The sequence below is a fragment of the Taeniopygia guttata genome, chromosome 1 (assembly GCF_048771995.1).
Source record: "Taeniopygia guttata chromosome 1, bTaeGut7.mat, whole genome shotgun sequence".
NCBI lineage: Eukaryota > Metazoa > Chordata > Aves > Passeriformes > Estrildidae > Taeniopygia > Taeniopygia guttata.
The window spans coordinates 89,441,157-89,466,340 of record NC_133024.1 but is presented as its reverse complement, the minus strand read 5'-3'; the positions used below and the strand labels follow the sequence as shown (position 1 = coordinate 89,466,340).

The 25,184-nt window shown below is 38.5% G+C and overlaps 1 protein-coding gene across 2 annotated transcripts; it reads left to right on the top strand.

Annotated features, from left to right (window-relative positions):
* The first annotated feature begins 420 nt into the window (after nt 1-420).
* On the top strand, nt 421-25,184 carry UPF3A (UPF3A regulator of nonsense mediated mRNA decay). 2 transcript variants are annotated; one of them, XM_030279454.4, is made up of 11 exons: nt 421-693; nt 2,904-3,010; nt 9,694-9,771; nt 10,780-10,886; nt 12,808-12,906; nt 12,992-13,102; nt 16,454-16,509; nt 16,602-16,760; nt 18,649-18,809; nt 21,783-22,077; nt 25,000-25,184. In XM_030279454.4, the coding sequence occupies exons 1-11, from the start codon at nt 553-555 to the stop codon at nt 25,171-25,173; spliced, it is 1,488 nt and encodes a 495-aa protein (XP_030135314.2). In that variant the 5' UTR covers nt 421-552; the 3' UTR covers nt 25,174-25,184. The 2 variants fall into 2 exon arrangements, with proteins under 2 accessions (XP_030135314.2, XP_012425081.2); XM_012569627.5 differs by lacking the exon at nt 9,694-9,771.

Here is a 25,184-nt window from a genome sequence, read left to right as displayed (position 1 = left end):
TCTCGCCTGCTGCGCCGTGAGGCTGGCGTGCTCTGCCGAAGGGTGGGCACTGCTTCTTAATTATCACAGAACCTCCCTGCAGGCATGAGACTCCTGGCCTCACACAAATAACGATAAATGGCCTTTTATTGCCTTTTTCCCACTGCTTTCTCCCCAGGATTTGGCTACCCCTTAGACCTAGCATCCAAAGACTGAATAGCGCGCCCCGCGGTGTCTGTGCCCTTCCCGCCCTACGAGCCGCTGAGGCCGAGGTGACAAGGCGGCCGTGAGAGGGGGAAGGGGCCGTTTCTGTGTGTCCCCCCGCGGCGGCACGGCGGGCGCCCCGCGGCTTTCCGGGGGCGAGCACGGGCACGGAGCCGCCGCTCCTCGCCGCGGGCAGCCTCGCGAGATCCCGCCGGCTGCGGCCGTTGTCGCGAGGTTTCCGCCGGGCTGCAGGCGCGGCGGCTCCGTGCGCTCGGAGCGGGGGCCGGGGCTGGAGCCGGGGCTGGAGCCGGAGCCGGGCCGGGGCTGGAGCCGGAGCCGGGCCGGGGCTGCGGCCGCGACTCGCGGCCCATGGACGCCCCGCTGCAGCAGGAGGCGCCGCGCCGCGACACCGACGCTCCGCCGAACCCATCCCCGCCGTCCCCGCTGCCGCCGCCGCTTCACCCGGTACCGGGGAAACAGCGGGAGGAGAAGAGATCGGCGCTGAGCAAAGTGAGGGGGCGCGGGAGCGGGGCGGGGGCGGCTCCGGCAGGAGAGGGGGAGGGAGGCTGCAGTGAGGAGACAGATCGAGCCTGATCTCAGGAGGTTCGTGTGCTTATAACGGGAATTTCTTCATCTGCAGAATGAGTGTTCGTTCCCTGGAGTATTGGGAGACCCCCAGCGTCAGCGCTGGAAATAATTTCACCTTTAATTGTGAAGTTTAGGCTGGCTATTGCTATGGCAAAGCAGCTTCTCACAAGGGCAGGAGCACATCTCTCTTCTCAGTCTTTATTCGAGCGCCTTTCAAATAATACTTGCAGACTATATAACAGGTTGTCCAGGGATGTCACAGAGTCTTTCTGGCTGGACACATTCAGAACCCACCTGGACAAGTTCTGTGGCACCTGCTCTAGGTGACACTGCCTTGGGAGGAGGGTTGGACCAGAGATCCCTTCCAACCCTGACAATTCTGAGTCTTTGAGTACTGTGAGATTTATTCCCGGGATTTTTTTTTATTAGAAAACTGAAGCACTGAAAATTACCATAACTCAGTAAAGTTAAAGTCAGATATTAAAGTACTCAGAAATTAAAACAGGTTGCCTGCAGCTTGATGGCCATTTTGCTGCTTTTTGTGCTGGCATCATTCAGCCAGAGGTGTCTACACAGATTTCTGGCCTTTTTTATTGGGCAGTTTAGCTTGGTGTAGTGGGTTGACTCTGGGTGGCTGACCTCAAGCCAGGTGCTCTTGCACTCCTCCCTCAGCAAGACCCAGGAATAAGGTATGATGGAAAAAACAAAGTGTCATCACAGGAAAAACTGACACAGCTGAAGGAAAACCTCATAGCAGCTTCTTACAGCTGTCTCACGAAGGAAAAAGGAGGGGCAAGCACTGATACTTTCTCTCTGGTGGCCAGTGATAGGATGTGAAGAAATGGCACAAAGCTGTGTCTGGGGAGATTTAGATTGCATATAGAAAAAGGTTCTTCACCCAGAGGGTGGTTAGGCACTGGTACAGGCTCCCCAGGAAAATAGTCAGCACTAAGCCTGACAGAGTTGAGCATTCGGCCAATGCTCTCAGGCACACGCTGTGATTCTTGGGGCAGGACCAGGAGTGGGACTTTAATGGTCCTTGTGGGTCCCTTCTATCTCAGGATGCAGTATGGTTCTAACATGGAGAGAATTCATTTACTTAATGGCTAATTAAAAATTAGGGAAGATTGTTAAAGATTGCAACTAAAACACGTTCCAAATCTCCTCTGCATGGAAGGACTGCAGAAGGATGAGGAATGGGGGTTGCAACAGGACATAACAGCTCCTCTCTGCTGCTCCTTCTTCCTCACACTCCTTCCCTCCTACAGCATGGGGGACCTGACATGAGACACGGCAGGATACAGTCCTTCATGAAGTGCTGCAGGAGTGTCCCTCCCACATGCTGCAGTTGTTCATGACCTGCTGCAGCATGAGTTTCCTTCATGGGCTGCAGGCCTTCAGGATAAACCTGATCTAGTGTGGGCTCCTCTGCACAGGCTGCAGGACCCTTCAGGGCATCTCCACTTGCTGTGGCATGGGGTTACCCACGGGCTGCAGTGGATGTCCTCTCCACTGTGGTCCTTCATGGCATATGGAGGAACAGTGTGCCTCACCATGATCTCCTCCAAGGGACTCTGCTTTGGCACTTGGAGCACCTCCTTCTCCTTTCCTGTTTGTCTGCAGGGCTGTCTCTTACACTTCCCCCCCCCCCCCCCCGCCCCTTATTCCTCTGTCTCATCCACTTCTGTGCTACCTTTCCTGTCCATTCTTAAATACCTTTCCCAGTGTCACCACCGACTTGGCTTAAAGGGCTCAGCTGTGCCCTGGGGTGGATCCACTGGAGCTGGCTGCACTCAGCACTTGGCAGCCCCAGCATTCTCTCAGAGGCTGCCCTGAAAAAACCCTGCCAGGAGCAGCTGGACACAGAAACCTATTACACTGAAATACTGCTGTAACAAGACTTAAAAGCTAGCTTAAATAATTTCTTAAAGATAATTTAAAATTTTTATGTAATCAATATCTATTTTTTACATTGATGAATAAATTGCAACGGTTCTCAGGCTGTTCATCAGGATATGTCAATTATCCTACAGTTTCAAAACAATTGCAGGAACTGAGTCAGGGAATTTGTGCCATCTGTTTCTACAGTATTTACATCAAATATAAATCTCCATTTCTTTTTATAAATGCAGGTGGTAATTCGAAGGCTTCCTCCTTGTCTAACCAAGGAGCAACTGGAGGAACAGCTGCATCCTCTACCTGCCCATGATTATTTTGAGTTTTGCACTGCTGATCCCAGGTGAGGATGAGCTGTTTCTGTAGGTTTTCAGGTGCAGAAAACCTAATTAGGGTATGTGGGACATTGCAAATCACAATGTTTTTCCTCTTGTTATTATTTTTGTTGAGCTACTGTAATGACCTGCCTCAGAAGGTGGGGATAACCGATGTTCTTGTCACTAGATCCCTTGGGGGACATTAGTGTGAAACAACACTGAATGATCAGTAGTTGTAAATAAACAGTGTAGGGTTTATTATAGAACAACTTGGCTGCAAAGAAAACAGGTATGGAGCTGTTTTGGTGGTTATTATCTGTAGTAATACAACATGAAAGCATTGCAATGTGAAAGTGCAACAACATCACCCAAGGACACATACAAGGAGAAAGAAAGAAAAAGGAAGAAAGAACAAGAGTGTGAAGCACAAAAGAAAGAAAATCAAAGTACAAGAGTGCGAGGATCTCACTACCTGCAATAAGACTTGGTTCCTGTGCAGTCTTCAATCCAGATCTGGCAGAAGGAGTGGATGGGAAGTCCTGAATAAGTGGTGGGGAGAATATGGTGGAACACAGCATCTCTTGGGTCTATATTCACTCAGATGCAGGTGAATAGATGTCACCTCCTCCAGGGTGGTGAGCTTGATGTAAGAATGTGGATCAGGAGGCACCTTCTAAGACAGCACAGCTACTCATCCTATCAGCGCAGTTGAGTCAGTTGTGCCCCATTATGTCCCATCAGCAGAGATGAACCTGCTCTGGTCACATTTGAGTTCCCCGACATTTCCAGGGGGAGGAGGGCATGCCCCACAGCCCAGTGGTTTGTGCAAGGAAGCACAGCTTGGCATGACAAGGGGCACAATTCTCTCCACCGGATCCAGCTGTTATCTCACTCTCAGCCCTTCATTCACCCTGTGCCTTATCAGATCAGAGGTTTAGCCATTACACAACTAAAAGTTCACCTATTCTCTGTCAGCCAAGCACCCTGGCATCTCCACAAATGAGGAATGTTTTGATTGTCTCTGAATAGTTTGGTCTATTTCTTAAAATATTTCTGAAAGCTAGCTGCATATGCAGAGAGACAATGGCATTCCTGCTCTTTTCCTTTACACATTTTTAAATTTTATTATAGTTTTATTCATTTTTGTCTCATGCAAAAGTAAAAAATAAGAAATATTGGCTGATTAAAATTGCTGGTATAGTTACATAATTTACTTAGTATCACAGTGGTAAAATGCAATTCCTTTTTGAATATATCAGTTTCCAGAAGAGAAACAAAACACTGTGTATGCTTAATCTTCATGTGTTCTGAAAAACTGAATTATAAGATCCATCTTACCATATCTTAATGTGTGATTAATCACCCCTCCACTAGCCTGAGATTCTTTCCACTGACTATAGAGGGATGCCGGCTCTTTATTGCTGACCAGATTTTTAAGATACAGGTTCTCTCAGAGTCAGTTTTGCAATCAAGAATAAATAAATGTTTATTCTGAGAAATTATGACCGTTTCTGACCTAGGTAGTTGCACATGAGTGCAGCAAGAAAATAGTAGGTGCTTCAGATTTTCTGTTAAGACCACAAAGTATTTGAAGTGAAGAAGGAGGAGAACATATTCTGATTGGAAGTCTTTGTACCTTACATCGTTCTTCTGAACTTTGTCATCTCTATTTCCACATGGGCCTCTTTAAAGGCTTCTGTCCCAGTTGTTCATTTGATAAGAGGAAAACACCAAAGGCAAACCAAAAATTCTCTGAAGAAGAGTGTCAGTTCTCACTGTGTTTAGATGCACAAATGCCAATTAACAGTTTAAAAATTTCCAATTTTAATTTTCCAGAAAAGTTTGCATAAAAATTTAGGGAGTCAGCCTCTTTAGAAAAGAGAAGGCACGGACAATAGTTGCATATATAAAGTTTCATTTTCTCTCCTATGTGATGAAATTTGGATTACCCAAAATACTGGCTGTTCATTTGTTTAATTACATCTATGGCAGAGTACCAATGAAAGATACTCTTTTTTCTCTCACACTGTCATTTGTAATGTTACTTTCTTCTGCCTTCACAAATCTAAACTCACTAAAAAAATAATTCATTTAAGTTTGAATTTTTCAGCATGAAATGTTTTATGCTTGCTCCATTTTTCTTCATCCTGCTTTTCAAAAATGTGTTTTCAGAAAAAAGATGGGTTTTTTGGAATGGGTTTATCTTTACTAGGTTTGTATGGCTATAGCTTCTTTCGGCAAACTACACAGCTTACTTGGCCATTTCACTGCCCTTCTGCAGTGTTGGCTTGACTGATTATTTGGTTTTTGACTGACTCAAGATCACCTTGCCTCTTTTGTCCCCTTTGTTCAAATGCTGACACATACCATGTATATCTTTTTATGAGTCATCTCTTTACATTATCCACTCAGGAATATACAATAAACTTCCAGAAAGTAAAAGTTTAATTAAGGTTAATCTCACTCTTGTATTACCCAGCAGAGAATACTTTTTGAGTATAAGGCATGATATTGCCGTAGTCTATCATGTTATGGACAGTTCACAAGATTTCAGCAAACTCTGTGCATGTGTCTTCATGTCATTCCAGCTAACAGGAAAAGCTACAGGACAAGGTTGGCATGTTTTCTGTCTTTCACTGAATAGCTTTTTTCTAGATCCTGTACCATGTGCATAGTGGCAAGCAATCCAGAGAATTCAGTGATAAGAAAAACATGTGAAGATGAAATAAATGTCACCCAATGAGAAGGATTTGAAGAAGCTACTCAGTGAAGAGGATCTGGTGGAAAGGGAAAGGGGCATAGAGATGCTTTGATGCAGAGGCAGACAAGTTTCCTTAAGAGCTGTAACATCTCTGTTTAACCACATCCTGTGTAACTACATCACAGAAGTTTATATAAGATCATTCAGATTTTAGAACTTGTCAGAAATTCATGCCACGAATGATGAATGTTGGAAATAGGTCAGGAGCAGTTTGACAAATACTTACTTAGACAAATATTTATCTATGAAAACCTATTAAATATAAGTTACAAACTTGGTATTACAAAGTCCCTAGGCTGCAGATACTTGCAATTATGAACTGAGTGAAGTATTTGTACATTTTCCCCTTTTTAATAAATTTTCTTTTGGCATTCTCTATTAGCTGCTGTTGGTAAGGGCACTAGAGAGGTCTAACTGTAGCTATTTCTACATTTTTATTTCCAAGATAATTCATCCTAGAGGACAAAGCAAAGATATGCATATCAACTCCAATTTATCTTTTTTTGTAATCTTTATAATATCTTTATAAGTGTTATCTTTAAGTTTACAATGTCCTGTTATAGGCAAGCTATAACCTTTTTCAAATTTCATGTGATTAATGTAATTTTCAGTTTTTCAGTTACATCCATTTCAGTAAAATAATTTCAGAAAGTGACTTGTGTTTCGTGCCTTTTTCAGGTTCATCTGATTCACTGCATTACATTTTATTTCTCTTGCATACTGGCATCAAAATGCAAACAAAACACTGTTTATAGGTGATAATAAAGACTCTGCCTTCTTGACAGACTGTTGTGTACTCAGACTTCAAATGTTAACTATTTTTTCCAGACACTCTTTCCTTTTTGTCTGCTAGTAAAGGTTTCTGAGCCTATTCTAAAGATATGACTAATCATTAGTCAAGTGATTGATCTCTGGCCCTTCAGGGTTTGGGTAATCTCTCTGGCCTGGCATTGAGTGCTAAGTGCTGGGAATTGTTGATAGTGTTGTGAGGTTATGAAAGGAAAGAAATCTGAACACAAGCCTTGCTCATATGAAAACAGTTCAAATAGTCAGTTCCATGCCATGTATCACAGGGAATGATAAAGCTTTTCCAAAGAGCATTCCACCTTTTCCCTCCATAACTTCTTCTCAACATTGTGCTCAGGATTATTGTAGCTAAACAGTGTTAACACTGTAGGATGTAGGTTTGCACCCAAGAACTGCAGCGCTGAAGGGGCAGTGCCTTTATTGCTTCAAGTGAACCACCACTACTGCATTCTGTGTGAAATAATTGACAGGCTTTGATTGGCACAACTCTAGTGTTTCTGCTTCCTCTGCCAAGCAAACTGCTCATTTATAGCTGTGAAAATGAAAGACTAAGCTTGTTTGCAATTGTGCCAGTTCCACCCATAATGTGAATGACCACAGAAGATGTTAAGGATGACAGCCAGCGGATTTTAACTTGACATGACAATATCGATGATGAGTTATCAATTACTGTATGAATGGGTGGAGGAGTTATTTGACTCTCCAAAATTTAATTGTAGAGCTCTATATACATGTAAGTATATATTTTATAAATGTCCACCATGATTCAAGAGTTGGTAAGTATTTTACTAAGATGAGATTGCTGTTTTTATAGTTCATATGTTGCTGCTTAGACTGTAAATAACTATTTAAAATTATGTTCCTGTATACCAATCTTTTTACACAATTGTGTTAAAAGATACTTTGTAGAAGAAGAAAACATTTACAATGTGTTTGTTATTAAAGTTGCTAGAAAAATAAGGACTTAAAGAGATGACAGTCTAAGTGTTAGAGAAATAAATGTACCCTGAAAGATTGAATACCCTTGAATGCAGAGCATTAAAAGAAAAAAGAAACAGTGTGTTGGAATGAATAAATGTGTACACTCAGACTCATCTGGGTTATTTCCATAGAGATTGCTCTAAGTGCCAACATGTGCAGTGCATCTGTCCAAAACATTATACGTATGGAAAGCAGCATTATAGACAGCAAACATATGGCAAAATGGAACCAGCTCTTGGATGATAAAACTGAATTTCAGATCCTGAATGAAATCTGTGGTGGTAGATACTTGAAAATCAAGAAGGGGCCATACAGAGTTCACTTCTGTAGGACTCAGCTGGAAGACAAAATCCTGAAGAGTAAAGACTATTTTAGCCAGTAACTGCTAAATACTAAGTACAAAAGTCAAGCAAGAGTGTTTCTTCCTAGGAGGGGTTGTTAGCCTCAGAGTGCCTGTAGCCTTGTGAAGCCCTGTGCATTCTTTGCTGCATGACCATGCTGTTGAGTTCTGAATGGATAGGTAAAGACAATCCAGTGTGGGAAGTAGCTACTGGAAGTCATATGTGTGAAACCTAGAGTAAAAGTTATATATATGCAAGCCACTGTTAAGTATTCCAAATTTGCTAGGTTTAGCTAGCTTCCCACCTAGAATGTTAATTTTACTCACTTTTTTAGGCACACTGCACACTTTGCTGGGTAAGAAGCCTAAGACAAGGGTTTGAAACACTCATTTAGGTGCTTTTTTGCACTAAGCACTCTGATAGCTGACTCGCACACATATGAGAACCAACTCTTGTGGAAGTGGCCATCAGAGAAGCATTGTCACAGCTCTGTTTCTGCAACCTTCTACCCTGATACACAGCTACGGTAATGGACAGACAGTGCTGTGTTATTGTGCTGCACATCAATATCCTGCTGTGCTCAACTGTGCTTTTATATTGTTCTATGTTTCTGCTGATGTGTGTGAAGTTCTTGAAGATGTTAATAATGTGTAGCAGCAGCACTAGATCCCTTACTTGCAAGGTAAATTCTAAATATCTGTTTTCCAGCGTTCTGTTTATACAGACTCCATTCTTTCTTACTGAGTGCTTGATAACCATATCAGATGCTTCTCCATTTTGAAAGATACTCACTCTGTTTAAGCTGAAAAAGCTAGAAAAAGACTATGTTGTGTACCAAGAAAAGGTTATGTTGCCCAAGAAGGTGAAAGAGGTGATTGATATATCAGCTAAAGGAAACAAGGAAGGAGCAAGCCTTTGTATTTTCAGTTCTGTTTCAGAATGTGTCTAACCATAAGGTTCTAAGTTCCTAGAGGAAAAAAATATCCAACTGTATGATGACAATGTCCACTATGTACTGAGGCAGAGAAGTGCCACAGTAATGTAGGAGTGGACCCTTGTCCAGGTAACAGTTTTAAATCTATAGAAAGTTTTAGTATTTTACAAAAGCTAAAGATGGAAGGAACAGTGGAGTAGCTATTTAGACTAGGGACTAAAACTCAGTTCCTCAATCTCAGGTAATAATAACTGGAATGAAAAAGAATGCTCCTTCAAGATTCCTGGTTTTATCTGATGAATATTTAGCACTTCAAGTGTACAATCATAGCAGTCTAATGTCAGGCCTTGTTTAATTTAAACCTCAAATCACATGAAACAAAATAATGCTGTTGTTGTGACTGAGAAGGAAGTTTCCTTCTTCGTGGGAACCCCAGTTATCTGAGACTTCTACTGTTGTTGCCATTAGGCAGCACAGAGACATTGTTTCCAGTACAGCTATAGATTGCCACAATAAAAAATACATTTTTTAACTCTGTGTAGTTATGGAAAGTGTTAAATTTTGTCTTTGAAATCGATGAGAAGAAATCTGTCTTTTTATATCTGCTTTGCATCTTGGTGATAACTCTACAGCCATGCTATTAGCATCTTCCAGCCCTGGCATGCCCTCGCAGTTACCCACTTATCATTCATGCAATGCTCTTCCTGTCTTAGAATGTCAAAGTATACTGGGTATATATGGATAAAATGGCTCTTCCTTTCTTCCTTGGGAATAGTTTATCCTCTTCTAGCTGTAGAAACACTTCATAGCTGGTATTTGCAAAGCAGCTCAATAAAAAAAGCCCTCTAGGTTGTTTTGGTTTTTTAACATTTCTTCTGGCTACAGGATCAAACACAAAATTGATGGGTGTACAAAACCATTGGTGATTGACAGCGCTGCTCTTTATGGTCTCCTTGTAACATTGTAAGTGGATGCATGTGGATGCATGTGGATGCATATTTTAAAAAGAAAAAAATTACCTGGGAGCAGTGTTGCTTTGAGCTGCCACATGCATGGGTCTTGTGATCCAACCCATATTTTTGTTCTTTCTCACTCATTGTGAAATCTGATTTTGAAAGAGCTATGGAATTGAAATGCAATTGGAGCTGTGTATGTTTATTGGCTCCTGGTGCCAGTGGTGAGACGATCTGAAGACCGGCCATAGGTGACAATGGAATTATGGAATTACAGGTATATTAAAGATATGGGCTTGTGTTAAGATTTGTTCAGAAACTAGATGTAATATTTAGTCATCATTAAGTCAGTTTAATGCAAACTGACATATATAACAATTGCAGGAGTTTAAAGCATGTACATGCCATGACTCACAATAACTTAGCTGATGGGTTCTAATTCCAAAATTACCTCCGTTTCATCATGGATGAGGTGTGCCAGCCTTGAGGTTTTTATCAGGCACATTAAACATTTACCCATGGAGTGGGATCTATGCCAATAAAATCTTGAAGAATCAGAATGGAAATCTATTTAAATACAGTAACAGCCTGGAAGTTGCCCCTTCACTGCAGTCTTTTACTTAACCTTTCCTTTTCTGTGACACAAGACTTTTCTTAGTATGCCCAAGAAGTTCCCCAAAAACACTGATGTTATTCATATCTCTTAAATTGGGAAATATTAAAGTTTCGATCCTGCACAATTGGAAATGTATGCTCTGAAATTTAGGGGGACAAAATAAACTGGAAATATTTTTGTCAGTTCAGAATAAATTTCACAGTTGATACAGAACTCTGATGTTCTGTTACTTTTTGTCATATATATATGACATTATCATTAGATAGGTAAATGTAAAGGCTATTTAATGTAGTAGTTTCTCAAAGAAGATGAGAATTACTATATGATCCTTCTGGTTTTATGTTTTCCCTAGTCCTGAAAAGAATGATAAGTAACAGAAAATAAAATTGTTTCTTGTTGCAGCCTTTATCCTCATCTCTACTCAAGAGCATACATTAACTTTAGAAATCCTGAGGACATCCTTCTTTTTAGAGATCGCTTTGATGGCTATGTCTTCATTGATAATAAAGGTTGGACTATTTATAAGATATTAAATGTGTATGTATACATATAGCAGTTTAGAGCATCAATTTCCTTTCTTTTTGCTAGTTATGCTATTATTTCCTCACTATGCAGTTAATTACATTGAAATATGTTAACATTTATCACTTAAAATATAACAAAGTGCAAAATATATTTGTCCATGCAGTTTTGCTTGTCTATGTGGTGTGCATGCTTTATGTGCATTCTTGTACTTTTGCAATGCACTGTCAAGATCATACTAAGAAAATTACCTCATGCAAGCTTCACAATTCATTGCAATAGTAACTGAACATATTGTGAGCACAGATTTTTACATCTTCAGTGTTTCTGAGATAAAGTTTTGCCATTTACTCCTCTTTGGAAGAAGCAAGAGGAAACCTTGAACATTTTAGTTGCCCACTTTTAAGACATGTAGAGATTGAATTTTTAGGGCCCTTGCTGACATCCTGAGTTGAGTTCTAAGAACAAGAATGGCAAAATTGATTGCCAGTTTTAAAAGGTTCAGTCTCCAAGTGTTTGTCCAACAGTAAAGAAAAAGTCTGTAATGTAGATGTGGATAAATCCAGGTCTTCTGCAGGAGTATGAAACTGCCATCATTAAGAAGTGGTTTAGCAGAACTTTAGCAGTTCCTTGCCTCACCTTCTGTAAAAAAACACATAGGTTATGTGAAATAGACATAGGTTTGTGGCTCTCTTGTACAGACATTTTCTATTCTGTATACTCAGTGTTGCAGAGGTCCTGTGAAAAGTAGTCCTGCCCACTCTTACTAGAAACTGATCTCTAAAGAAGCTGTCAAACTAATGAATTCCTCTTCAGCATTTCCTACCTGAGTTGTTTTATTTGCTTCCAATATCCCTCAGATTTAGATGATTGTAGAGATTAAGAACAACACATCCCTAGCTGTGTGCATTTCCCAGATTTAAAATTCTGGGTGTTTTAAGATTTAAAACTAGAAAGATTTTTAATGATTCTGCTAAGACTTTGCCCAAATTCAGCACGTTCTTCAGTAATATGCTGGACTGAAGCCAGAATCCTCTGCAAAACTGAGCTTGGACTACATTGGCCAGTCTGATATGATTGCTTGTACAATTAAAGAGCACAAGGTTTGATCAGAAGTGCTCTCTGGTGAGGCTTGTGGCAGCATTGCATTATGAAGCTAACACTGAAACAAGGATTAGCAGGTTCAATAAGGTTAACAAATGTTCTAGCAGACTGAAGACAAGTTTTCCATGGACTTGAGTAAAGTGTAATCTTGAACCTGCTGAAAGTGGAAACCAAGTGAAATTCAAAATCCACACATGGTTCTGACTCCAGTGCACAGAAGAAGCCAGCGTTTAAGGCACAACTCAAAGCAAAGAATCCCTGCCAGTGAAAACACAGGCAGCAGTTGCACAGTCCATCATAAACAGAGAAGTTACACACAATTCTGTCTGCTGAATTTTACAGTTGTGGTTCTGAAAGGAGGTGCTTTGTTGTTTTATTGCATATTACCCATCATTTATTTATTTTTTAGGCAACAAAGCCTTAGAAAAGCAACTCAACAGCTTCAGGTTGATTTCTCAATAGTACTTAATCACTTGTCAGATTGAGATTTTGTGATAGATTTTTTAAATCAATGTCTGTGAATAATTAAAAGGAAGCTATAAATAATAATGAAAGAATTTTATTTTGCAACAGTAGTTATCCTCATTTTCACAATCTTGTCAGCATATCCAAATAAAAGATGTTTTTAAAAATTTTAAATAGTTCTACATGTAACTTTTCATTAGAAGTTTAGGAGTGAGTTGTAGAAACATTTTTGTTTTCTCATAAGATTTTCCAACATGTGTTCAGGAGTTTGGAAAATCTTACTTGAAGGTAGGGAATGTTTCTCCCCTTCAAAAAAATTAAGGATTGATTTATTTTAAGGTTTGGAATATCCTGCAGTGGTTGAGTTTGCTCCATTCCAGAAGATTTCAAAAAAGAAGCTGAAGAAGAAAGATGCTAAAGCTGGGAGCATTGAAGATGGTAAGCATCTTTTCTTGAGATCACAGTGGAAAATTTCTGTTATGCATGGCAAAGTATTAACATAATTAAATTTTTTTCTTCACAGATCCAGAATATAGGAAATTTTTAGAGAATTATTGTGCTGATGAAGACAAGATCTGTGCCAATCCTGAGATTCTTTTGGGAGAGATTGAGGCCAAAACAAGGGAACTCATTGGTCTGTTTTCTTGATTTTTCTTATTATTGAGATATTCAATATTTGACTGTATATCTTTATCGTACTACCTGCAAGAGCTGACCTATTCAGTATAATAGATTTGTATTACTACAGTTAAATATTTGTTTTCCAGGCAAGTCATAGCAGTAAACCTTTAAGTCTCTATGCATGAAATCACTTGGTTTCACTTGAACTTTTGCATGCACACACATTGGCTTCAGAAATAGGCCCTTAGTAATTCTGAATACTTACAGACATATTAGTAGATGGAAAATTTATTTTTAAAATACAAAGTAGCTGAATAATTAACCATTCATCCCTGATATTAGCTGCTTTTATTAAGAAACATGAAATGATCTCTGTTCTCATGGTCAAGATTCTGGAAAAGCTCTGAAAGTAAGGCAACACCTTGTTTTCTGTATGCATGCAGCATGGCTTCCACAGTCCTGGGGGGGATTTTAAAAAAGGTGAGCACTGAAATCTTCAGTGCTAGTATGCAGTTTTCAGGATGACATGGAATTTTGGTGTATCTTCAAGGGATAGCATGCAGAACATTTAATCTTTCCCTAGGTGTGACAATTGAGTAGGAAAAAAAATCGACCTTTGCTGTTATATCTTTAGTGAAAAAGTGGCCACCTCTTTTGATTGGAATCATAGAATCATTTAGGTTGGAAACTTGCTGTTCAAGAACATCAAATACAACCATTAACTCAACAGTGCCAAGTCCACCACTAAACCATGCCCCCAAATGCCACAACTGCACGTCTTTTAAATACCTCTAGGGACAGCAACTCCATTTCCCTGGGCAGTCTGTTTCAGTGCTTTTCTTTTGTGAAGAAATTCATCTTAGTATCCAGTATAAACCTGCTCAGTTACATCTTGAGGCCATTTCCCCTTTCCTGTCAACTTGTTAGTGCTTTTGAGAGTTGACTAGAGAGATTTGGAACTCTAATAACTTAGAGGAAATGGAAATGGACATTTAGATAACTCTGTTATGAATAAAACTCATTTCTTGCTGTTTTAGATAATTTAGATAATTTTTATTTACACCTAATCTTCCATGGTTCTCTGGTTGACAGCAGAGTAAAGGCAGTAAAATGTTTTAATAAGTTTGCAATTTGCAAAAACTTTAGAGTTTCAAGAAGATCTAGTAACTTTAAAATATTCTATCAGTGAAGATGATTAATCTTGAGAGTTGCAGATTTCTGAGTAACAACATTAACTGAAGGCAGCTTTACATTAAGACTTCTAATGTTTCATTTCTGTTACATCAGAGGAAATCAAACTAGTTGCTTTATTTTTCCTGCCATTCAAAGCTCTGGCCATTGATATCAACACAAAACCAAAAATTTCTTCGCTTATAGCAAAATTATGTAAGGTTTTAGCTATGTGTCCAGTTTCAAAGGTATGACTCCTACTGATGTCAACGAAGGGTGTGCCCAAGACTTTGCTGGCAGAATTGAGCCTCACATGCTCAGAATTTCTCCATGTAAAGTTACTGCAAACCAAGATGTTTTATGCATCATGCATTTGCATGATCATGGTTGATCAGTTTCCATGTGACAGAGAGATATGAAAGAGATTTTCTCTGTAGCAAGATGAAGATAAACTCTTTTTTTCTTTTTGTTTGTAGACGGCAAGATAAAATGTAAAGTTTTGCAGACACAGCTCTTCATTTAGCAATTTATTTTCATTTAAAAGTTCTTAAACATTTTAAGAAAATGCTCGTTGGTTTGTATTTGCAGTAAGGCCCATAAATAAGATGGGTAAGATTCAAGTTTGATAAACTTGTTTTTTCCCCTTCCTCTTTTAGTAGTACTCATCACACTGCTTCTCTCCCTTGAACTTCAAATTATAATTTCTCATTAAACCTCTTGCACTACAGTCTTAGTCATGACTAGGGTCAAGTTCTGAACTCTCAGTGCAGCTTATCCTTCCCCAGAGCTTCCAATTAAAATTTGTGATCTCTTTCAGCATGTAAAGGTGCCCAGAGGCAGCCAGTGCCTCTGGAATTTAGGAATTTAGGGAGGAGGAGAAAGAGGCATAACTCAGATCTGAGGGGCTGGAAGGGGACTTTGGGGACCTAAAACTTGTCAAAAATGATGGGCAGGTGGGAAGGATGGAGAGGCATGGAAAATCTAGGAATAGAAGGAGGAAAATATCAAATCAACAATCTTTATTGGTTGTTGATGCCTACCATTGATATTTGCCAAAAAGAAACAGTAAATCCTATCAGCCTTCCCATTCGTAACTGTGTAACAAAATTTTGTTACTAATGAATGGGTTGGCCCCAGCATAATCCAACTTTCAATGGATATGAATTGTGTCTAGATTTTGGCCATGTAATTTCAAATTTGTTGAAGACTTTTCTAATTAATTTTTTTCTTTTTTTTTTCTTTCAAATTTTATCATGCATTTCAATAGGGAATGTTCTTCTATGGTTTGAGGGAGAATCCAATACAAAACTGTGGAGCAATTTCAAGTAGTAAACATTTTCTATTCTGGCATATCTAAAATTGACAAAATTTATTGTAACTACTCAGAGCTGTAAGTACAGGCTGAATTGAAGTCTGAATTCAGTACTGACAGTCATGAATAAAGAATTTGATAAGGAACATGATAAAGAATTTGATGATGTTCTTCAAGTTTTTATAGAATTTGAGGACAGTTCAGGCAGGTGACTTGATTTCAGAGCGTGGAGACAGCTCTGTAATAAAAGAATGGCTGTGTGAATCCGTACACGAGACCTTTCATTAGCAATTTTGGAAGCCAGAGTTTTATTTGATCTGCTAATACTTTGCTGTGTAACCTGAGACAAACTGCTTATCTGTTATTCCTCCTGTTTTCCTGTGGAAAGGTTAATACTAAATGTCAGGTTTATATGAAACTGAAAATGTTTCCTTCATGATGTACTTTGAAAACCCAGATTGAAAAGTGCTATATGAGATTGCAGTAATGTGGGCTGTATATGAATAACAATATAGCTAGGTTTTGATATACAAAAGTAAAAAGTAGGAATAGATTCTGAACACATTTCTTTCTTTTTTTGGTGAAATAACCATTCAATAAGCAAGAGAGAAAAGCCATTCTCTTGAACTGAAAGGATATGATCTTTAATTAAATATCAAGTAATTGTGCAACATATTTCTGTTGCTTCTAACACTAACAGCAAAAAAGCAATGAAGTGTTTCTAAATGATGGGAATGCCTTCAAAAATACATGAAACAAATAGGTTTATCGATGATTTAGCTCCCTTTCAGATAAAGCTAGAAAAAGGGGGTTAGTACTAGAGTAAAGAAATGAGTACATTTTAGGAGTTGAACACTATATCACAAATTTTTTGTGTTTTAGCTAGAAGAACAACACCCCTTTTGGAATATATTAAAAATAGAAAATTAGAAAAGCAGGTACGTTCAGACTTTTGCCTGAAGTTCTACATTTATGTTTCATATGGATTTCTGTTGGACAATTTACAATTAATCATTATTGAACTCTTCAGAGAATACGAGAAGAGAAAAGAGAAGAACGAAGGCGGAGAGAATTGGAGAAGAAACGTTTGCGGGAGGAAGAGAAAAGGAAGCGCAGAGAAGAGGAAAGACGTAAAAGAAAAGAAGTGGAGAAGCAAAAGAAGATTTCTGAAAAAGAAATAAGGATTAAGGTAACTAAGATCAATGAAAAAATATTATTATTATTTTGAAGTTATCCAGAAGTTCTCTGGTTTATTTAGGCTACCTATAACGACCTACAACGTTTATTTAGGCTATCTACAGCACAGTGTGTCGACACCAAACCAGTTTTGACTGGAAGGGCAAGTAATGCAGGGCTTTGACGAAATGTTGTTTAAAAGTGTGACTGATGGCCTTACCTACCATGGTGTGCTGGTGCAGTTAGAGCAGGTAACTCAGATATCTTCATACAACTCTTCTGCATTCTATGCCAGCATTACCTGACAGAACTGAATTGTTCTGTGCCATCCTGTTGGAAGATTATTGTGGGTTTGATCCCCATATGGGTCATTCACTTAAGGACTTGATGGTCCTTGTTAGTCTCTTCTAACTCAGAATATTCTGTGTTTCTGTGAAACATAGCTTTAACACTTTCTGTCATGCAAATCTTCATTTGGCCATGTATGCAAAGACACATATTTATGTTTATGCTCAGAACTGATATGCTAATTTCAAGTTGCACTGCCTTTCAGCAATCTGAACAGATTTTAATGACATCACTTAGGAGGGTGTATCTTGTGCTATGAAGTCAGGCCATATAAAACCATCTTATTTCTGTAAGATGACATAGATAAAACGGTAAGATTTATTTCTGTAAGATGATACAAATAAAACTGTTCATCTGAACCAAATTTTTTATTATTGGAAAGGCTTTATAGGCTGTTTTGAAGAGGAAATTTGATATAAGAATCTGTAGCATAAAGCAAGAACACACAGACTTGACTCAAATTTAGTGGTGGTGAGAAGCCACAGAACTGTGAACATCTTTCCTTGTTTCTTCTTGGAAAACAGTTTTCTTCACCTAAAAGTATAAGAATAGTAAATTTTGAAGCTGAATTATATGTTTTTCATATCTGAATACAAAAAAATGCTCTAGAAGTTCGTAAGAAAATACTTGTCCAAAATACTTGTCCAAAAATACTTGTCTAATAAGCCCCAGTATTCACGACATATCTGTGGTCATATGACTCTGAAAGCTATTTCTGTCTCTGAAAGAAAAGGAAAATATTACCTGAGAGAAACATTATAGAAGTTTCAAATATGGGAGAAGATAACTTGGGCTCATTTCAGAAACAAAATGGTGGAATGGAAAGACAGAGATGTTCTGCCTAGAATTGATGTGGTAGGGTAATAATTTGAGACAGTTGGTCCTTCTATAAAGATTATGCCAGTAATACTATACTCTGCTGAAACCCTGTATGGGTTACTATGAAAGAAACAGACTTCTTGAAAATCCTAATCTTCAAGGTGAAAATGTAATGACTTCTCTTCTGCTAATACCACAAGTTTTTCCTCATATCTATTTGTGTCAGGATGTATTAAGCACCTACTTCTACATGCCTTTCTATCCCAATTCATGTGACACACATTTTATATATAATATTTCAAGGAGTGAAGTATTAATCCTGCTTTCTTTGTAGTATTGTAGAGGTTCTGCTTATTTTATGGGCAATGACACTGAGCTCTGTTACATGATTTCTAAGAAACCATAGACCATAATAATGTCTTTATATTTATAACTCAGGAGAGAAGAGTAGGTAAGTGCTCTGAGAAGAATGGGTAAGTAAGTGCTTCCTCCAGTATTCTCCACATATTTGAAATTGTGCAGTTGAATGCCTATTAATGACTGTCACTCCTTAGGAAATGAAAACCACCCTTTTAAAATAACTTCTGATTTCATACTTTGTAAAATATATCCCTAGCATGTAAATAAGGTATCTCCAATCATAGCAGGTTACTGATACATTTAAGTACTTACTAAAATGTCTGTACAATAGAGGAGAATAATTTTGCATCATAATATAAACAAATATCTCTTAGCTTCTCAAGAAGCCTGAAAAAGGAGATGAACTGGCCAATGAAAAGCACAAAGAAAAAGGGGAAGAAGCTGACATTGAGGAAAACAAATGGGATAAATCACTTGGATCTGGGAGTATAAAATCCAAATCTTTGGAGAGTTCACTAAAGGAACTTAAGGAAAAGTAAGTAATATTTATCTTCTAGTCTTTAATTTAGAACTTAAATACTTTCATCACAAGGCTTAAATATAAGTGGTGCATTGACAAGATGTTCTGTCACCAAAGAACCAATCTCATTCTGTGTGTGAACAAATTTCTTCTGTTGTTTTGGTAAAAGGTGTTTTGTAACAATTTACTGACCTGGTGGCAGTACTAGTGGATGCAATTTGTTATTGATGAAATGCTATGAAATCCCTGATTGGAAGGATTTCTGCATGAAAATTCAAGTAATTTTGTTGTTATTTTGCCTGTTCCCCATCAAGAGCTCAGGTAAGGCTCTCCTTCCATTACTCATATTGAAGACTAAATTGTCCACAATGCCATACTTTTCCTTCACATGTGGGTTGGCTGCAATAAACATAAATTTTTAGGTAAGTGGGACAATGGCAAAATATTGAAGGTGTGAATGAAAGCCTTATGATAGATACACTGTAGCCTGGAAATTACTCATCTTACAAGTGTTTTCAGCAGTTGATTCTTTCTTGTCCTTCAGCACATGAGTCCCATTGCAAGCAGGATCTGCTCATAAGATATGTAAGATAAATAAGAAGAAAAATATGTATGTTCTGAATGTTCCTGAAAACTTTCATGTCCTGTTGAAATTGAAAATATTCAGCAACTTCTTTTTTGATGGTCTTCATGAAAGAAACAGAACGGGCTCAACAGAAACACTTGCAGGGACAAATCAGTTGTTTGCTACTCATAGAATCTTTCAGGTTGGAATGGACCTTTAAGATCATTGAGTCCAACTGTTAATCCAGCCCTGCCAAACTGCTATTGTAAACTGTGTCCTTAAGTGCCATGTCCACATGTGTTTTAAATATCTACAGGGATGCTGGCCCCACTGCTTCCCTGGGTTTTTATGGATTAAACTTTTGGTGGTGCCATGTAACATTGTTTGCTATTGATGCAGTAAGTTTAATAAGACATTAATGTAAATTTTGCTCATGTAAAACAGAATCTGTTTGGCTGCACAGGTACAGTAAGCATTACCTTGTGTTTCCAAGTGCTGATTTCATCTTGATTTTTAGTGGGTAGGTAGCAAGCTATGAGCTATTTCAGCTGGATGGAGGTTTAAGTTGAAACTACTTTGTCACTGACTCAGAAATTGGTAATAAGCTGTAACTGCCAACTCTACCTGCAGGAGACTGTATTGCCTGTTTGACACCATGTCAAAGTCTTGGTAGCAATAGCTTCCTACCACAAATCAAAATCTTAGTAGGTGCATAAGTTACATGGTCAAATATGGATTTGAAACTTCACCAAACAGAAGTGTTTCAATTCCCTTTACTTCTGTTCATTTCTGCTTTCTCTGACAGTGTAACTTTGTCTTCTACCTGTACTCTGAAATTGCTTACCTTGCCATTTCCACTCTTGCCTGCCTGTTCACTGTGACTGAATTTTAGGAATCTACTTTAACCACTCTTGGAACAGGAGTTTGTATCCCTGTCACCTGCCTGCTTTCAGACACAGCACTTCCTCCCTGACAGTAGCAGACAAGGGAAGAGACAAGTATCAGGCAATACTACAGGAGCAAATTGAGAGAGTCTTTTTGGCTTTTTGTGGAAGGTCTTGCCCTGAGCCTTGCTAGGACTTGGAGTTAGGTTCTGGAATAGCATATTAAACATGAATAAAATAACTTAGAGCCACATACCCTTAGCTAACATAGTATTTTATGTAAATGTAGCCATGCTACAGGCACAGGGTCTGTATTGGTTGGTTCAGGTGTCTGTGACCACTGGGACTTTGCTTCCACATGGGAATGTGTTATGCTGATACGAGCTCAGTCTTGTGAAATGCTGAATAACTTAACTTCTCATTCAGGTTCTGCTCTGACTTTCAGCTCTTCCTGAGACGGGGACTCTCTTTTGGCAGCCCCACTAATGCCCAAGTTCATGACAGATGCTACCAATTTCACATTTCTGTTATATGAAAAAGAAAAGTTGTATATATAGATACAGTTGAATTTGTATTAAATAATTCTGAATGAGAAGCATATGGCTATTTGATCACCATACCATTGAAAAATCTCCATCCTCTCTGATTCTGTCTGCATTTTCCCAAAGTATGAGAAGACTACCAAAAGTAACTTGCTGTTTCAATTTTAAATATTTATACATATGTAATGAAAAGAAACTGCCTGTGTTTGTTCCTTTTGAAGTTAAATCTATTTTGTAATCTTTCTTCATTATTTGCAGTCTTGCCATATGAGAGAAACACCCATTTGCTGAACTGCAACAATGAAGTGAATAAGAGCTGAGAATTTTGTCAGACAGACTATTGCCAGTAGTCTTTATAATATAAACCATTTACAGCATAGCAGAAATTAAGTATCATGTTGTGGTAAGGTAATGGTCTTTGCTGAAATAAAATATGCAAAGGCAGGCTAGATTATTTGGAAACACAATAAACAAAAGCCTGGAACATAAGTATTTATTTTCACTAATGTCTTCTGCAAGTTACGATGTCAGGAAGTAACTTTTGTTATACAGAGACATAAAATTTACAAATTGATACATGATACCTGCACAATTCCTTCACAGCCTGAATGTTCCTGTTCAAGGGAATACTTCCATGCATGACTCACCTCAACACAAAGCTACAAGAGCTAATAGTGCAGCATGTGTTTATATGAAGGATACTGGGGAACTGTTGATAGGATTTCAGAGAGGGATAGAAGGTGGAGAATGGGCCTTCCACAACAGTTGCACAAAAGCTTGGTAAAGCTTTGTCTGCTATTCTGAACCAAATGCATAGGTAGACATGCATGGGTAAGGCATTCAGCATTTAACCCTTTGTAATGAGAAGAAAACAACCTTGCTATATAACTTATCTACACACTTCTAAAGTCAAAAGAAGACTTTGACTTGTGTCTTTCTGTAGCTCTTTTTTTCTGTTAATTGCTTGGATTTTCTTTCTTTTCATGCATACTCATAGGTCACAAAATGATAGTGACAAAGAGCAAAGAGATTTGGAGAGAAGATTTCGAGAAAAAGAACCTGAAAGACAAAGGTATCGATTGGATGATGGCAGAAAGCATAGAACTCACTATGAGTTTGACAAGTTTATGAGAAGGAATGAAGAAGAGCTGAAATGGGGGAAAGGATACAACCAAGACAGAGGAAAGAAAGGGAGCTACAACTACAGCTTCACTGTGGAGGCAGTAGACAAACTGGGTAAAGAGGACAAGTGTGATGACATGGCATCCAAAAAGGAGCGCATAAGAAATAAGGTTCTTTTATTCATTTAGGATAATCTTTCATTAGTTAATATGGTTCAAGATCACAGGTTTTAACTTCTGCAAATTCAGCATAAAGATGCTTTTTCAAAAGAATTCTTTATCTCATTTTCAGTAAAACCTGGATTTCTTTCTGGGTTGTTGTCAAAGAACAACAGCAGTTAAAATAAGCTAAGGTTAGAGGCTCATTCATATTCACAATATATAGAAGGCTTTCTGTCTTCATTTCAACCTTGTCATTTTAAGAATACTATTCTTGGAAGCCTTACATTTTATAAGTATATTAAACATTACACTTTTGATCAGTAATGAAATTTAAAAACTGTGGCATGTTAGTCTTTCAAAATGTACTTCCATTACTCTCATAAAATAATTTTATTATGGATTTGCCAGGCATTGCTCGGTAGAGCAATAGGGACTTAAATAAATATCTAATTCAGAGAGCGTGAATGTATGGATTCTTCAGTATTGCTTACCTGACAGTATGAAAAGGCTGTCACTTCATCAGGATAAATTTTTTCTCATAGCTATTGTCAGGGAAAGAGCAGATACAAAACCAGTGTGAGCAGGGCCTGTATCAGGGTGTGTAGTAGAGCTGTCCCTTATTGTCTCCCAGAGATATGGGTATTGTTTTTCTCGGCTGGCTGATTTCACGGGTGTGCCAGAGTCTTTTCAAGATGTGGCTCTCCTTGTCAGCCCCTTTCTCTCTCTCTCTCTCGTGATCCTAGACTTTCCACAAAAGATGACCAAAACACTTAGCGCAGAAATTTATTCCACATGTGAAACTCTTCTTTCAAAGCAAGTGATTGATCTGTACTGTGAGCTAAGGCTGACAAGAGTAAACTGGTCACATGTAGAGTGAGCCTGCATGGAGTGTGCAGGGAACAAGTTCAGATGGACTCACTGTGCATGCCCAGGAAGTCATCTTCTGCCAACACAGAAAGCCTGGTGTGCCCCGGGGTTTTGTTTTGCAGAGGTCAGCTGGGCAGTATGGCTAAGATTTATCTGCATTTACACATTAGCCACTTGCCTCATGAGTGGCTCTGCATTTTTCTGTAGAATAGTCAGAAAAATGGCTAGTTCAGAAACAGGAAGATGGAAAAAATATTTTTTCTCATTCTTTCCATGCTCATCTTGAAATCTGTCAAAATAATCTCCCACCTTGGAATTGGATGGTGGGTCTTGGGGGCCTTTTGGCCAGTGTTAAGAAGCTTCCTGCTTTCTATTTCTTTGCATCACACTTCTGTAGCTTGCTGAGTTCCTGGATTAGTCCACACTTATGACTAAAATACTAGATTTGTTCCCTGAAAAAGTAAGCACCATCAGTAAGGTATTTTGCAGTATGGAGACTTTTTTCCTTAGAGTATTTATCACATAGGTGATTAGGGACTCAGTTTTACAACTTAGGAATAGCATTTACAATGCCAAGACAAATTTTTAGTCAGAGATGGAACCTCTTTCTGAAGTTTGGAGGAATTAATTATTCGGATTTCAGAAAATGGGAAATTTCCAGTGTATGTAACATGATAGCTTTTATACAAACCACAGGCTACAGAGGCTGTGGTAGCAAAAGTCATTTGGACCCTTTATCTTAAACTTTCTAAAGGGCACTGCTTGAAGCTGTTTGGGATACAGAAAGGTGTGTTATGGATTTCATACCACACTGCAAAGCACTAACTAGAGTGATCTAGTCATAAGGCTCAGTAGTGAATCTTGACATCTGGTCTAAAGAAAAGGAGAAAAAAAGTAAGTGAAAAAAAGATAAGTGGGTCGAAATAGATGAAGAAAAAAGAAAAGGGGAAATACATATTGAGAATAAGAAAAAAGAATGAAAGATCAAAAATCCAGAATTACTTCAAAGATATTTACTATTACTTGTTATATTGCTTACTTCATTATGAAGGCAATTGAAAATTGGTATAGTTTGATGTAGGACAACTTCAGTGCTCTGCCACTGTCTTTAAGTAGGCTGCTGGCTGTTTGCTAAACTTAACACAAGACTGATCAAACAGCTCAGGTATTGGTGAGCTTTCAGTTGCTTCATAACATTATGTGAAAGTAAAATACCCTTACCAGGAAAAGACTTCTTAAGCAGAGTTTCTAACTGGTGTGTTTTACCAATGAAATTTCAAAAATAAAAGTGCTCTGAAGAGCATCACCATTTTCAGGTTTGAGGTGTCTTTTACATGTAAACTGGCTCCTTCCATTTTCTCAGGATCAGAGCAGCATGTGTATGATTGGGTCATTCACAGAGCCTGCACATTCTCAGATTGTACTTACTTTATTATAAGTGCATAAATTCCCTTGTTCCCATACTCAGTATGGAAGGCAACATGAAGTGAAGTAAAAACTGTGCAACTTTATTCTGATGTGTATAATTCAAATGTGCATTACATGTTTAAATTCTGGTAAGGATTTGGATCAGTTGAGGATAATTTTCTAGCTGCTCCCTGGTGAGCTATTCTCTGGTCTGCCTTGGATTTTTTGCTTATATGTAATATTTGACATTCCTCTGCAAAGTTGCAAGTGCACAGGTTATTGTTCTTCTCAGCTGATGTTAGTGAAGGTAGCAACATTTCTGTAGTTTTACTTGTAAATAACATGTTTGATAATTGTCTGCAGTATTTCTTATTGTTTATGTCAAATGTATCATAGGATCTTTAATTTTTACAGCACTTTTCATTTATTCAAAATGTTTGGCTCCCAAGAATAGTGTTATAAACAACACATATTGAATACTAGATACTCAATACCCAGTCAATTTTCATTGCATACCATTTTTTCCTAGTTCTTATGAAATGTAAAGTAATTTAACACAAAATCTACTTTCTTCATAAAGATTCAAAACTTTAAAATTCCACATATGTGTCCCACATGAGTTTCTCAGAGCGTTAACCATTATCTCCTTCCTTCCAGGATCGTCCAGCCATGCAGTTGTACCAGCCAGGAGCTCGCATCCGAACACATATGGGACCTACAAGTAAAACCTATGACTGCAGTGGGAAATCCTTTGAAGATGCTCTTGATAAAAAGTATGAGGCAGATAATTCAGCTGGAGCTAGTTCTGAAAAGACTGAAGAAGCAGAATAAAACAGTCTGGG